This window comes from Vicia villosa, unplaced genomic scaffold (genome assembly GCF_029867415.1).
Source record: "Vicia villosa cultivar HV-30 ecotype Madison, WI unplaced genomic scaffold, Vvil1.0 ctg.000282F_1_1, whole genome shotgun sequence".
In the NCBI taxonomy this organism is placed as follows: Eukaryota; Viridiplantae; Streptophyta; class Magnoliopsida; order Fabales; family Fabaceae; genus Vicia; species Vicia villosa.
This window is the reverse complement of record NW_026705120.1, coordinates 623,753-640,594: the sequence shown is the minus strand read 5'-3', so window position 1 is coordinate 640,594 and position 16,842 is coordinate 623,753. Positions and strand designations below refer to the sequence as shown.

Here is a 16,842-nt window from a genome sequence, read left to right as displayed (position 1 = left end):
ATTTCAAATGACTCCTATGTGTTAGGGCTTTTTTTGGAAAAAAAATACCCCATTCCCTTTCATTTCGCACACATTTTTATGTTCCGTTTATCGATTTTATCTCCGATTTTTTCTGTCTGCCGATTTTTAAGAGGGATGGGCATGGCTGATGTGAAGACATACCAGGATGTACGTACGTAGTAATGTAAAGCAAAGTTCATTAAATAAAGTTGTTACACAATAATTGTTACAAAGTTGTTACACAATAATTGTCCTAGGGCAAACAATTAAACATGCGTTGAGGTTGTTCCACGACTAGGACATTTGTTTTTATTGTGCCATAGCTGACGCCAAATGCTAACTTTCTTTCCATTTTGTCACGAACATCCATTTTGGTTCGAATACGAGTACTGTTGGGGCGACCATTTTTCTTTCGCCGCATCATGTCATTATGCCAAACCACTTCCCCATCATACTCAAGCTAGTAATCCTCCTTCTCTACCACAGGAAATGTGACATTGTATACCTCGAGCAATGCATATGAAATGCTTAAAACTTTCCACAGTCGCATCAATGGTCATCTAGCAGAACCTTATATTGTTGTCTCGGTAATCCTTCATTGTGGTCAATTGTTTCTCTAACACTGAATATGCGGTGGAATCGATCAAAAGCATTAACATGATGTGTAACAACCCGATTTTATTAGATATTTTATTTATTAGCTTATTTGTGTGTTTTATTAATTATTTGTTTATTTAATTATTATGTGGTATTACTAATTAATTGAAATATATAATTATATGCATATTTGTGTTTTATGATATAATTAGGATATTAGTAGTATACTATGTACTGGGCCTAATTAATAATTGGATGGATGGGTAATAACATAACTAAGCCCATTAAGAGAAAGATAGTAAGAAGAGGAAAACTAGGGTTTTAGAGATAACACAATTTGGGGGAAAGGAAGAGAAAGAAGAGAATAGAGGAGAAAGAACATAGAAGAGAAGAAGAAGGAAATTGTAGATTTCTTGAAGAGGGTGGATTTAAGAGTTAGAGGTAAGGGTTTGAATCCAAGTTCTTATAGACTATATGATTGGGTAATGTGTTGTTGTGATTATCTCTTCATCTTTGCAATTTCATGGAAACATAGAAAAGTTAGGGTTTATGAACAAATGCATGAACTTATGATTTGAAATGTGTTTTAATTGATGTTTGATGATGTTATGATGTTAGAAGATCCATAAATGTGTGCTATATTTGGGGTTATAACATGTATTCTATTGTTGTTCATGATGGTTGGTGTTTTCAGTTTGATTTGGGTTGAGTTTAAGGGTTTTGGGATGAAATTCGCATGCTGTTTTCTGAGATTTGGGATTTTCTGAAATCGCCAGTTCGCGCCGCGAACTATTGTTCGAGCCGCGAACTGCTTGGCAGAAACTTGGGGATTATTTGATTCACTCAGTTCGCGCCGCGAACTTTGTTCGAGCCGCGAACCCTGTTTTACAGAACTTTTTCCAAACTTTGAAAGGCCATAACTTTTGATCCGTAACTCCGTTTTATGCGCCGTTCAAAGCGTTGGGAAGCTAATGAGATTGTCTATATGATATAATATAATGGATTGACACTTGTTTTATAAATTATGATGATAATTGATAATAACATTTACCTATATGTGTATGTTATGGATGAATTGTGCATGATCAATGTTCATGGATGTATTATGTGATATGATAACCGTGAATTATGTGATTGAACTCCAAATGCTAGTTGATGTGGAATAGTTTAAATTGGATGTTAATATATGGATAACATGTGATTACTTATGTGTGTATTATGAATTAAGACTTGTGGTTAATATTCATATATGTGTTAAGTGATGTGATATCCATGATATGTTGGAATGAATATAAATATACATTTACATGTACTATTTGAATGTGTCTTGTTGATAATGATCATTTAAATGTGTATGTATCGAGATGTGGATTGAATAAATGATAATGCTATACTTGAATACATGTGATTGATTGTTGTGGGTTAGTTGATGCATTGTTTGGAAGAGAAGTCATGTTGTGTAATGTTGTGCAAAGCTGTAAAGATGTGATTGTGTAGTTTAAGAGATAGAGAGATCGTCTTAAATGCATGAGTCTTGTTTTGTTGCACACGTACACAAGCATGAGTCTTTGAAAGTGGCAATGTTGGGTAATCTCGCGAAGGTTATTTACTTGTCCCAAACCTAACGAGTATGGGGTTTGAAGGCTTAACGAGTACGGGGCTTTGAGGTGGTTATCTTGTCCGTAGAGAGTGGCAATCGGCATGACCGGAAATGATAACGGAGGGATCCACATGCATATCGCATTGAGTCATACTTGAGTCGCACGTGTCGGTGTGAAATGTTATTGTTGGTGTGATTTATGTGATATGAATTGTGTGGAATGATGTTGATAGATATGCATATATGTGGATTTGGTGATTCATTTGATATGAATTGTTGTTGTGTTATGAATGTGATATATGTGATTTGGAACACATGTGATATAGATGTGAATTTATATGTATTAATGATATATGTATGTATATGTGGATATGTGAATCATGTTTGATCACTTAGAATTGAATGAGCTATGTTGTATGACATGAACATGTGAATCTTGATTAATTGTATATGATGCATGTTTATGGGAAGAGTGATGAATTCTTGAAATGTATTCTTATTGTATTTTACATTTCCCATTATTATGTTTTCTATAAGAAGTTGAATTCTCACCCTTCTGTTTGAATGTTATCCTTTGTTGGTAACGTGCAGGTTTCGTGGATAGTGACGCTTCGAAGGAGGCTTAGCGTCGAGATTTAGATCTCTAGTAGGGTGTCGTGACTAAGTAGTCACTTGTGCTCTGGTCATATGTAACACATGGGAGTTGGGTTTTATGTTTTTATGACTCGATGTTATGAGATATTTGTTTACTCATATTGTATTCGTATTTGAATATGTTATTCTGGTTAATGTGTGGCCTTGAGCCAAGATGTTGAGACATGGTGGATGATGTATGGGAATCATCCTATTTTGCCATTTATTTGATGAGATGATTATTCTGTTGTGGTTTGCGTGTTGTTTTAAATTCCCGTGTTATTTGGAAATGACCATTGCATGTTTAAAGATAAAATATTTGTTCTATTTTGCAATATGTGTAACGCCCTCGTGAGATGCATGCTTTCTTTACTCTGATTTACGCAAATATATGCCTTATTTGTTTAGTATAGAATTAGGGGTGTTACATAGTGGTATCAGAGCACGGTCGGTCAGTTGGCCAGGTCATTTATGTTTTCCTATCCTTTTGTATTGGATTTGTGTATCCGACACAATCGATACTGTTGTTTGTTGGTCGTTGGATGTCTTAGGATAATGGCTGCAGGAAGGAATGTTAGCATTAATGTTGAGGCGGTGATGAGGTGGACTGGTGCGATTGGACAAGTGCCGCAAGAGAATTCCGGTTATGGAGGGAAGGATGAGTTATGTGCTTTTGGAGACTTCCTAAGGTGCAATCCGCCGACTTTTGAAGGAAAGTATGGACCAGACAAAGCACATGCATGGATGAGAGAAATGGAAAAGATTTTTCAAATCATGATTTGTACGGATGTACAGAAGGTGCAGTTGGGTACTCACATGCTGATGAAAGGAGCTGACGATTGGTGGAGTAATACTGTGCAGAGATTTGAAAGAGAAGGTATTGAAGTCACTTGGACTCTTTTTCGGGATGCATTTTTGGAAAACTATTTTCCAGAAGACGTGCGTGGGACGAAAGAAGTGGAGTTTCTAAAGTTGAAACGAGGAGGAGGACAATCCAGTGGGAGACCTTATGATGTCAAGAGGGAACAAACTGGTTTTGGCAAGAAGCTAAGGAGGGGAGGGACTCATACTCCACTTAAGTGTTTCAGATATGGTGTTGAAGGTCATCGTGCTGCTGAGTGTAAGAAAGAGGTTGCTACTTGTTTCAAGTGTGGCAGACCAGGCCACATAGCTGCTAATTATGGAGAGCAAGGTCACATTAGTACCAAGTGTGACAAACCGAAGAAGGAACAAGTGAGTGGGAGAGTACTTGCGTTGTCTGGTGCTAAGACCACTACTAAGGATAAGCTAATCTGAGGTACGTGCTTTATTATTGATAGTGGTGCAACGTATTCATTTATTTCTTTGGATTGTGCTAAGAGGTTGAATCTTGTGTTATCTGATATGCGTGGAAGTATGGTTATTGATACGCTTGCTATGAGTTTTGTTTCAACTTCTTATGTGTGTTTGAATTGTCTGTTGAGTATCTTTGGTAGAGATTTTGGGAATTGATTTTATTTAGTTCATTTTGTTAGAGCAAGTTGATGAGAATTTTGGTATAAATTGTTTGGAGTTGAAGAAAGTAATTGTAATCTTAAGAGGACTTTGGATCTTGGTGTGTTAAGTAATTTCGAGTGTGAGTTATGAAGGAACACTATTATGGTTTAGTAATGATGGTTTATGTTTCATTATGATTTTCGATTGTCTATTGACAAATTGAGGACTTGATCACCCTTAATCTATTGTTGATAGAAAACGAGATCGTATTGGACGAGATAAACTTCTCTTGCTAATTTGGTATTTTGTAAAGTGACTAAGGAGAGGTTGAAGAGTCGAATTGAGGAGTTGTTGAGAAGAGGTTCATTTGTCTAAGTGTATGGTTATAGATTTGCACTTATTTTATCAAGTAAGAAGAAGGAATGTCCTAATGAGGTAATGTTTTAAGGATGTTTTGATCCTAAGAGTGAAGATGATCATGCTGAGCATTCGAGAATTGTGTTGTCGGTGTTGAAAGAGAAGAGGTTGTTTTCTAAGCTTTCGAAGTGTGAATTTTGGTTAAAGGAAGCGAGTTTTCTTGGCCATGTGATCTCTAGTGGAGGTATTTCTGTTGACCCGTCGAAGATTGAAGCTATATCTCAATGGGAAGCTCCTAAGTCTGTTTCTGAGATTAGAAGTTTTCTTGGTTTGGTTGGTTATTATAGGAAGTTCATTGAAGGATTTTCTAAGTTATCCTTGCCGTTGACGTTGTTGACTAGGAAAGGACAAGCTTTTATGTGGACTTCGCAATGTGAATCGAATTTTCAAGAGCTTAAGAGAAGGTTGACTTCTGCTCCTATTTTGATTTTGAAGGATCCGTTGGAACCGTTTGTGGTGTATTATGATGCTTCATTGTTGGGTTATGGAGGCGTTTTGATGCAAAAAGGGCAAGTGGTAGCTTATGCTTCAAGGCAACTTAAAGTTCATGAGAGGAATTATCCGACACATGATTTAGAGTTGGCCGCCGTTGTGTTTGTTTTGAAACTTTGGAGGCATTATTTGTTTGATCAAAGAGAGTTGAATATGAGGCAAACGAAAATGGTTGGAATTCTTGAGAGATTATGATTCTAGTTTGAACTACCATCATGGAAAAGTGAATATTGTAGCCGATGCATTGAATAGGAAATCATTGCATATTTCTATGTGGAGGATCCAAGAGTTGAAAATCATTGGAACAATCTAGAGAGTTGAGTTTGGTTGTGAAGCGACGTCTTCTTGCGTTAAGCTTAGTATGTTGAAGCCTGCTTCTGGTGTTCTTAACGAGATTAGAGAGAGTCAAAAATTGGATTGCAATTGGTTAACGAGATGACATTGATTAATCAAGGTAAAGGTAATCACTTTTGGATTGACGAGATTAGAGTCATGAAAGGTCGTGATCGAGTTTGCATTTCTGATACTTCGAAGTTGGATAAGAGAATTTTGAAATGAAGGACATCGTAATGGTTTGAGCATACATCATAATGCTACTAAAATGTAACAAGATTTGAGGAAACTGTTTAGTGGTAAAGTATGAAGAAAGATATAGCGGAATTTGTTTATTCATGTTTGACTTGTCAAAAGTCAAAGATTGAGCATCAAAAACCGTTTAGTTGGTACAACAGTTATCTATTCCTGAGTGGGAGTGGGATCGTATTTCTACGGATTTTGTTTCAGGTTGGCCGAGAACGTCGAGTAATTGTGAAGCGATTTGGATTATTATGGATAGACGGACAAATGTGTTCATTTTATTCCGATAAGGATGGATTATTTGATGGAAAGACTTGCTAAGTTGTACATCGAGAGAATTGTGTGTCTGCGTGGTATTCCGTCAAGTATTGTTTTGGATAAAACTCCGAGGTTTTCTTTTGGATTTTTAAGAGGTTTGCGGAGTGATTTGAGATTAGAAGAGAAGATACTTGAAGGTTGAATGAAGGATTTGTACTTGGGGCTAGTTGCTTGAAGAGAATTTTCGAGGACGAAAATATTTTAAGTGGGGGAGAGTTGTAACAACCCGATTTTATTAGATATTTTATTTATTAGCTTATTTGTGTGTTTTATTAATTATTTGTTTATTTAATTATTATGTGGTATTACTAATTAATTGAAATATCTAATTATATGCATATTTGTGTTTTATGATATAATTAGGATATTAGTAGTATACTATGTACTGGGCCTAATTAATAATTGGATGGATGGGTAATAACATAACTAAGCCCATTAAGAGAAAGATAGTAAGAAGAGGAAAACTAGGGTTTTAGAGATAACACAATTTGGGGGAAAGGAAGAGAAAGAAGAGAATAGAGGAGAAAGAACATAGAAGAGAAGAAGAAGGAAATTGTAGATTTCTTGAAGAGGGTGGATTTAAGAGTTAGAGGTAAGGGTTTGAATCCAAGTTCTTATAGACTATATGATTGGGTAATGTGTTGTTGTGATTATCTCTTCATCTTTGCAATTTCATGGAAACATAGAAAAGTTAGGGTTTATGAACAAATGCATGAACTTATGATTTGAAATGTGTTTTAATTGATGTTTGATGATGTTATGATGTTAGAAGATCCATAAATGTGTGCTATATTTGTGGTTATAACATGTATTCTATTGTTGTTCATGATGGTTGGTGTTTTCAGTTTGATTTGGGTTGAGTTTAAGGGTTTTGGGATGAAATTCGCATGCTGTTTTCTGAGATTTGGGATTTTCTGAAATCGCCAGTTCGCGCCGCGAACTATTGTTCGAGCCGCGAACTGTTTGGCAGAAACTTGGGGATTATTTGATTCACTCAGTTCGCGCCGCGAACTTTGTTCGAGCCGCGAACCCTGTTTTACAGAACTTTTTCCAAACTTTGAAAGGCCATAACTTTTGATCCGTAACTCCATTTTATGCGCCGTTCGAAGCGTTGGGAAGCTAATGAGATTGTCTATATGATATAATATAATGGATTGACACTTGTTTTATAAATTATGATGATAATTGATAATAACATTTACCTATATGTGTATGTTATGGATGAATTGTACATGATCAATGTTCATGGATGTATTATTGCTTGTTTGAACTTCACCCGCTTGTTTTTGGCTGGTAGAATTAATGAGATTTTAACTGCCTGTTTTTCCACTGCATTTCTAGTAGTTTGTTGTGACTTCACGTTTTTTAGTTTGCATTTCTCTTAAGTGCTTCCTGCTGCATCTATTCTCATTAACCAATTTTAATTTCTGACTGGTACTGGCTTAATTATTAGTCACTTTCTAGCCTTATTCAACATTTAAATGCTAGAGACAAATTTCTGAAGCCCTCAGTTCTGTTGTCATTCTAGGATTTACAATTCAAGTTCTCATTATGGTATATTGATGATGTTCTGTAGATTTTATGAAGGAACCGTTCAGTCTTATGATTCTTCAAAGAGGAAGCATGTGGTAAGCTCAGTCTCTTGTTCTTGAGTTATTTTGCCATCTAAGTGATACAATTCTGACACAGTGTTACTTTTCCATGTTGTGTCGAAGATATTATAAGATGATGGAGAAGTAGAAAAACTCTGTATGGAAAAGGAACGTTGGGAGCTTATCAATGAGGGCCACAAATCAACTAAGGTTTGATTTTCTCAGTCATCTACTTCTGTAGCAGTTTCTCAAGGATAATTGACCGGGAGGCCTATTGCACGGTTCTCCTAAACCGGGTTGAGGGACTCTGAAATGGTCCAGATAAAAACATCTTTAGCCTTATTAGGGTAGAGCCCAGTCCTGCAAGTATAGCCCTCCACCACCGTAATATTTGACAAATGCTCCCCTCTTATTCGCCATACCCATATAAAAACTTTGATCAATACAATAATGTTTATATTTCAATATAGCTGATCATTGAAAACAAATTAATTATTAAGAGAGGAGCTTGGAAGATGGAAAATACCAAAATCTTTTAATTATTTTGCAGCAAAGTGGCACATATATATTTCATTTATGATTCTGATATCAAATCTAAATATCTAATATACGTAGAGTTAGGTATCATGTCAGTCTATCTAATTAGTATTGATCATGGTTATCGAGAAGTATTGCTTTTTTGAAATGGTTTAACCTTTGCCAATTTGCTCTTGAAATGTGAATATTATGCCTTGCATTTCTCCATTTATGATCGGTCATAGTGACCTTTTTTGTGGTTCCTCATTATTATGTAAAATTCCGACTTTGTTAGTTTGTTTTGTTCTACTTTTTCCCTTCAATATTGTTTTATTCTGTTTTAGGTGGTTCTGTTTTAGGTGGTTCTAAAAGGGAACGAGATGAAGGGTCCGATGTTATCACAGCCAAGAAGAAGAAAGTTAACAAGAAAGTAAAATCAGGTCCGATGTTGTGTTTAAATATGATTTTGACAACTTAATATATTTTATTGAGTATAGTGCACTATTTAATTATTTTACGTCACATTACTTTTTATATTTGATTATATTTTACATCAATTCAAATTTTGAGTTAATTTTGTTTAATGAGTATCAATACTCAGCGTGGTCTTAAAGAGTTGTTCTTTATATTTTGGTTATACTAAATTCTTTAGTACTTCTTTTGTACTTTAAAGTTTGACTGAGTATAGTTATCTTATAATTATAATTTATTTAGAATTTAAATTTATTTTGCAATATATTGTTATTAAAAATAACATGTTTTTAAAAAAATATTATACAATTTTAATTTTGATTTTTTTATTTTTTTTAATTTGCTATTTTAAATTTAAATAATTTTAATTCTTTATTACAAGTTTGAATTAAAATTTTAATCATGTATCACATGTGAAACAGACATATAATCATATCAAAATTGTTGCGGAACGTGACATGATATGTGACCCTGCATTTTTAGACCTTATAAAAATTTTCTTCAATGAATGGTCCTTCTAAAATTTTTATGTATGCAATTTCAGTCCCTGCTATTTTCGAAAATTTTAAAAACTGTTTAATTACCCTTTAATTTTTGAATTTTTGAATAATTCTTTTTATATATGTTTAGAATACTGTAAAATATTTATTTACCGAATTTTAGAATTTTTTAAAACGAGAAGAATTAAATATGAATTTTTTAAATTTAAAAAAATAATGATAAAAGCAATGAAAATCTCAACTTAGAAATTAAATTTTGAGTTTCTTTTTCTTCCAGAAACTTTTTATAACATTATGAACATGTCTGTAAAATAATCATTCTAAAATACACATTAGTTTGACAGTAGGGACTGAAATTAGGTGCATAATAATTTTATAAGGATCATTCATTGAAGAAAAATTTTATAGGAACTGAAAATGCAGGGTCGCATATTTATAGGGGCTAAAAACATATTTAACCCTATAATTTATTTAGAATTTAAATTTATTTTGCAATATATTGTTATTAAAAATAACATGTTTTTAAAAAAATATTATACAATTTTATTTTTTTTTATTTTTTTTAATTTGCTATTTTAAATTTAAATAATTTTAATTATTTATTACAAGTTTGAATTAAAATTTTAATTATGTATCACATGTGAAACAGACATATAATCATATCAAAATTGTTGCGGAACGTGACATGATATGTCAACAAATGACACATAATTAAAAAATAGAAATTTAGTCAATTTTAAATGTGAAAATATGAGAGATGAACTAAAATTGTTGTGTGGAAATTTCCTAAAATTTCAAATTATGATGATTTTTTTTTTTTTAGCATCGGCGTTTTTTCAATGGCTAGGTCGTCTGACAGTCAGTAGCGGAGGTTAACTAGGTTGGTGGCCCGGCTTGGCAGCTTGCAAATTGAGTTGGATCGCGGGTTTTGGATTGGATTTAGAAGTTTGGTCTATTAGAGTTTCAAGTCTATCTATATAAAATGGGTTTCAATTAATTTTGTTAGTGAAAGAATGAAGAAAGATGTGTTAATCCTAGTGAGAGAAATTTAGAAAGATAAGAGTATAAACTCTTAGGATTCTTTGTTTTTGAAGTCTTTAGGCATATTTAAGGGAATTGAAAAATACTTCTAAATATTATGAGTTTGTGTGATTCATATATTGATAGTTTGAGAGATTGAAAAACACTTGAGTAGATAATATGACTTGTTTTTGAAAACATGAAGCATTATTTTCTTGTAACCCATATTGAAATCTTTTGAAAAAACTTCTAAATTATAGTAAATCACAAAACTACTCTCTTTTTAAAGGCAAATTACTTTGATCATACTGGAAAAATAAATCATTCGTATACTCGTCATTTATCTTATTATTGCTCGTGTGGAATTTTTTTACACTATTTGAAGATTGATTATTTTTTTTAAGGTCTTTTATTTTGGTTGACATTATTTTTCATCCCATGCATCATCAGAGTTAAGTTTAAGTTTACAATTAAGCATCATTAATTAAATGGAGACGTTTTTCAAAGACAACAATTTTAAATTGTGAAAAGTGAAGATGCAAATATTCTTAACTCAACAAATATTCATTGCACTCTTATATGTTAAATAATATATTTATTAACCTTTATTGAAAATCAATTAGCAATTATCCCATTTATTACCATCAATTTATTTTTGTAGAAAGATGAGTCATTTGAAAAACATTTTTATCCACAAAAGGCAATAAGCTTTTTTTGGACCTGTTAGTCTGTAAATGGTGCTATTCACAAAAGGCATTGATCCAATTATCTCATTGACCTGTTAGTTTGTAAAGGGGTGCTGTTCAATTTAGACACAAAAGACTATATTTGTAAAAGAGGCAATAAGAGCAGGGCCGGCCCTGGGCCAGGGCAAGCAGGCCCACAGCCCAGGGCCTCACAAAAATGAGGGCCTCAATTTTGGGGGGGGGGGTGTGGTTAAAATTTATAATACTGATAAATTAGAATATATCTATGCCAGCGAAACAATTTGACAACTCAATTGCTGTAGCTTACCGGGTGAGCCACATTTACACTAGCTTTAGTTAGCCAGTTCGATTCTTGGTGGTGATTTTTATTTTCAATTGTTATCATTTTTCAATAATATTTCCATCTTTCTCTAAATTTCAATTACTATTATTTCAAATAATAATAATTTTCAATTGTTATCATTTTACAATAACATTTCCATCTTTTTCTAAATTTTAATAACATTTCAATCTTTCTCTAAATTTTAATTACTATTATTTTACAATAACACTTCAAATTTTAATTACTTTTATCTTTCTCTAAATTTTATTAAATTTTAATTATAAAATAATTTGTATGTAATCAATTAAAATTTATAATGACAATTAAAATCATATCTTATTCTCGATTATTTATTATGACTCTTATAATTTTATTTTAATTTATTTTGAATTTAATTGCTATGTATTTTTAGTGTACATTTTTTTGCACTATCAATACATCACAATCACTCAATTATATTACTTTAAAATAACTTAAAATAAAAGTCAAACATTTCTAACAAATTAACAGTTGTGATTAATTGACGGTGTAAAATTTCTGTACTGTCAGCGAGTAAAACTTATTTTTTTGTTAGGGGTCTTTTTTTATTTTTTGCCCTGGACCTCTAAAAAGTCGGGACCGACCCTGAATAAGAGATAAGGCAACAAGAATTGAGGCACCTGCAGCAGCTGTACAATTTAAACACAAAAGACAATAAACTTCTTTTATCTCATGATAAATAAGAATTATTTAAATAATTAATGATATTAATTTATCAAATACAAAAGGTGTATGATTGAAGAAGCAATTGATTACATAACTTTATATAAATAATGTGTTATAAATCACCATAAATATTATGGGTCATGCTAACGAGTGTCCCAGGGGCACTGGTTAAGCATTCCAAATTAAGAAAATATTCTAGATTCAATGCATTGAATACACCTAATCTTCTTTAAAAAAGTTAATTATTTATATTTTCAATGCATTTAATACATATATTTTGGATAAAAGCAAATCTTTTTACTTTATTAAACAACTAGTAACAAACCCGTGCGTTCGCACGGGTTCTGATACGGGACGCGCATTTTTTTAATAAAACAAATGAATAATAAAAAATAAGAACAATTTAATTACTATTCTATTATTAAACATAAAATAAAAATGTTCAATAATATTAGAGTATTATATTTAGTTATATATTAGGAAAATAAAGAAATTTTTTAAAATTGTAATTACATTAATCTTATATTATAGATAAGAAGAAATACATACATTATAATCAAATGTTATGGTTAATAATAATAAGTAAAAAAAAGTAATGAAATGAAATATTTAACCCAAAACATAAAAAAGAAAAATAGAAGTAGAGATTTTTAAATTAGATTGTCTTAATAATGGGCTTTGAAGCCCATATAACAAAATGCTTAAAGGCCTAAAACGCAGCTTAAAATTCTGTGGCAAGAAATGTGTTTGTAAGTAATTAAAAAATTCCAATAAATGATATTGTTAATAGAATTTATTTAGAATCAAGTTTACTGAAATAGAATCTGTTGCATTACATGTAGAAATTTCCACAAAAGGTTGTAAAGAATTGCTTTCCATTGGATCAGAACAGAAAATACTATGATATTATGAATATGTTATGCAAATGGGAATGGGAATTTAATCAGGTGCACTGCTGCAACTACTATATAATTAGGGAAAACACCTAAAAATGTAGGAAAGCTCATTCTTTACCAAGCTTTGTTGCTGCAGAATTTTAAGTCTATGTTGTTGTTTAACTGAATATTGAAATTGCAAAGAGTAATAAATAAGCCATTAAAAAAACTGTTACTACAAAAGTTAAAAAACACTGGTACAACTGATTTGGAAATTCCCTAATGTAGTTGTTAATAACAATCCGTAGCAGAAGCATGCCGTAGCAAAAATGGTTGCTACCAAACGAAAGTGCATGAAAACATGTCGTGGCAATAACTCAGTCCGCCATATTCGATTTGTTTTACAGAATTAAAACCACGAAAAATTGATTGCCAAGTCATTGTTGATTACTCCATCCTGTCAACATGATAACATGTGGTAGTATGTCAATTGAAAACTTTAGTAGAATTTAATATTATGGAAAAGGAAATTGTGCGTATACAAATTGAGAAGAACAATATTAGGAAGGAATGGTATAAGAAGTTACCATTTAGATATTGGCAAAGACCTCTTTGTATACGACGTTGGTGGTAGAAGACTTTGGCTTGTTGTCGTCGTCGTGAATCAAAATCTTTATTCCTTTCTTACTTGTCACCCTTGATAAAGCCACATATAATTGCCCATGACTAAATACATCTTTAGGAATATATAATCCAACCCAATCCAACGATTGTCCTTGAGATTTGTTGATGGTCATTGCATAAGACACAATGATTGGGAATTGTCTCCTACTCAACTTGAAAGGCCAAGGTGATTGTGATGGTGACATATCCATCCTTGGGATGTAGGTAACTTTTCCATGTCCTTTTCCCCCCATTATTTGAGCTTCCAATACGTGACTTGCCATTTTAGTTACAATTAACCTAGTACCATTGCACAAACCTTCGGATTGATCGATGTTCCGCATAAGCATAATTGGGCATCCAACCTTTAATGTGATGTGATGGTTTGGCAATCCAGAAGTTCGCAAAGAGCTGAGAAATTCGGGACTTAGAACCTCAAGGATGCTATTGTCATGAATTTCTGACCTATCAACTGAGTTAGAACTATAATATTCCTTTGATTCACCTGTGGAAAAATAATTGTGTTATGAAGAAAAAATGATGCCATGTTATGTAAGTTATGGATAATTAATAATTGTTGTTGTCATAGAAATACCTGGCATCAAGTTAAGGATGTGAGTATTTATTTGATCAACAACTTCAATGGTTGATGCTAAAATAGCTCGACTTTTGAGGTAGTCGTATGATTGGTAATTATCCAAGAAAGAAGGATAAGTACTATTCACAATGGCAACAATAGGGTCATGGAAGTCTTCAATTAAAATGTCCCTTGGAATTTCAATGTCAGCATATCCATCATTTGGCTCAGCGATCCTTCCCTCACCTAGTTTTAGAAGCCATTTGGAAAAATCAGCAATATCTTGCTTCTCTTGTTCAGTTTGACCTCCTTGCAATCGCATATTTTTAGTTAAAGTCAAGACCTTCACTGAGTTCCAAATGTAAGATGCATTGATCGCAGAGTGAACAATATCCGATCGACTCCCTCTAGGAATAACAGGTAAGATTTGTCTGAAATCTCCGCCAAAGACGACAACCTTACCACCAAATACCTTTGTAGAATTACCATATGTACTCATTACATCCCTCAAAGTCTTATCCAAGGCTTCAAAACAAAATTTACTTGCCATCGGGGCTTCATCCCAAATAATCAACTTACTTTGCCGCAGTAGTTCGCCGTAATCATCATCATAGTCAATCCCGCAAGTAGAATTTTCCAAAGTTGGTACAGGAAGTTTGAACTTAGAATGTGCAGTTCTACCTCCAGGTAACAATAAAGACGCTATTCCGCTCGAAGCAACCGTTAATACAATTTCATGTTTTGATCTCAAAGACGTTGCAAGCGTTTTCCACATGTAAGTCTTTCCGGTGCCCCCGTAGCCATGCAAGAAAAAGACTCCTCCACTTTGATTCTCCACCGCTGTTGTGATTTCGTCATAGATATGACGTTGTTCATCTGTTTATGGAAGAACAAATATTAAAAAATACCGCAGTCATTAATTGAACACACAAACTGCATTTAGTAAAAGAGTAAAACCTGTTAGAGCTCTATAAAGTTCTTCGAATTCGGACTTCATAACGGCAACATTGTACATCCTCTCTTCATAGATAAGCCTGTTCCCTAGCTGTTCGAGAACATAACCGTTCGGATATGGAATTGGCTTGTAGTCATGAAGTGTTCTCCTATTAGCTTGGAGTAAAATTTCAATTTCTGTTAGAGTTAGATTTTTAACATCATAAATATTATGGGTCATGCTAACGAGTGTCCCAGGGGCACTGGTTAAGCATTCCAAATTAAGAAAATATTCTAGATTCAATGCATTGAATACACCTAATCTTCTTTAAAAAAGTTAATTATTTATATTTTCAATGCATTTAATACATATATTTTGGATAAAAGCAAATCTTTTTACTTTATTAAACAATGGTCAACTTATCTTTTTAATCTCTTAACCAGTGCCCCTAGGCACTCGTTAGCATTACCCAAACATTATAACCCTTAATTCAATATGTCATCATCAAATATTTTAATATACTATGAAAGTATTATATTCTAATAAATTCAAAGTTTGATTGCATTTTTTAGTTATTTGAGAAATTGGAGTGAATGCTTTTCGATTGTATTTTTTTATATTTATTTAGCATTAATCTAAAATATATTTATTTGTTTATTTATTTATTATCAAATTATATCAAGTAATTTAATTATGTAAATGTGTTTTTTTTAAACGTGTACTTCTTTATAATGTCAACTAACTATTATTAAGACTTGGTAAATGGGTTTTTTTATTTTTTAAATATGATCGTATGGAGATGGTGCTCAACAATTATTTTAATGATTCAAACTTTTGTTGATAAATTAAAGACTGATAAATACATATTTATTTTTACAAAATTAAATTATCCTTTAAATATTTTAATTAAAATTTATTGTAACGATTATAATTATGGGTTAAATATACTTTTTGTCTCTATAAATATCTCAATATTCATTTTTAGTCCCTATTAAAAAAATAATATATTTTAGTCCTCACAAAATCGTTATACATGTAATTTTAGCCGCTGCTATTAAATCAATTTATATAAATATAAATATGAGTGAAAATATTTTTTTTAATACAAATTTAATCATTTCTATTAATTTATTATCATTAAAAATACTAATTAGTTTATTTTTAATTTTAAGTTATGTTTTATTTTTAATAATCAAAATCTATCAATATTTCACTGGTCATTATCGCAACAATACCTTTTTTATTTTTATCAACAAAGTATTTATAAATGTTTATAATTATTATTGATATTTATAAATATTTGTCGTTATTAAACATATTTGATTTATCATGTTTTTGATTTGCTACGTATCTATTAATAACAATTATAAATCAGGAACAACCAAGCCGATCTAAGATACTGGATTTTATTACTGAAACTCACTATTTTTACGGGTCACTATCACCATAATACTTTTCTTATGTGAATTTTATCACTGAAATTCACTATTTTTACGGGTCATTATCACCATAATAACTTTTTTATATGATTTTTATCACTGAAACTCACTACTTTCACGAATCGCAATCACCATAATACCATTTTGCCTATTGCATTTTCAACTTCTTCTTTTTTTAAAATAGATACTATATATAGCTTCATTACATCTATATTATGATTTATGAATCTTAATTTAACATTTCTCATTCGAGTTTTTAAATTTTTTTTAATACGTTTGAAATACATTATTCATCTTAAGATATAATTTACCCGTGCGGACGCACGGGTCTTCTACTAGTTTGGTCTATTAGAGTTTCAAGTCTATCTATATAAAATGGGTTTCAATTAATTTTGTTAGTGAAAGAATGAAG

At 32.0% G+C, this 16,842-nt stretch overlaps 1 protein-coding gene across 1 annotated transcript; it reads right to left on the bottom strand.

Moving 5' to 3' along the window:
- Window positions 1-13,407: 13,407 nt before the first annotated feature.
- Window positions 13,408-15,231, bottom strand: LOC131626307 (uncharacterized). Its single transcript, XM_058897139.1, has 3 exons — window positions 15,015-15,231; window positions 14,076-14,933; window positions 13,408-13,985 (listed from the first exon to the last, which is right to left on the bottom strand). Exons 1-3 carry the CDS (start codon window positions 15,229-15,231, stop codon window positions 13,408-13,410), a joined length of 1,653 nt encoding a protein of 550 aa, XP_058753122.1.
- Between the last annotated feature and the right edge of the window lie 1,611 nt (window positions 15,232-16,842).

Excerpts from the sequence above, each read along its gene's own strand:
- LOC131626307 (XM_058897139.1), bottom strand. The coding sequence starts at position 15,231 with ATGACCCATAATATTTATGATGTTAAAAATCTAACTCTAACAGAAATT. Across the intron at positions 14,934-15,014 it reads ACTTTATAGAGCTCTAACAG|ATGAACAACGTCATATCTAT; the intron begins GTTTTACTCTTT and ends TTCCATAAACAG. Across the intron at positions 13,986-14,075 it reads CATCCTTAACTTGATGCCAG|GTGAATCAAAGGAATATTAT; the intron begins GTATTTCTATGA and ends ATTTTTCCACAG.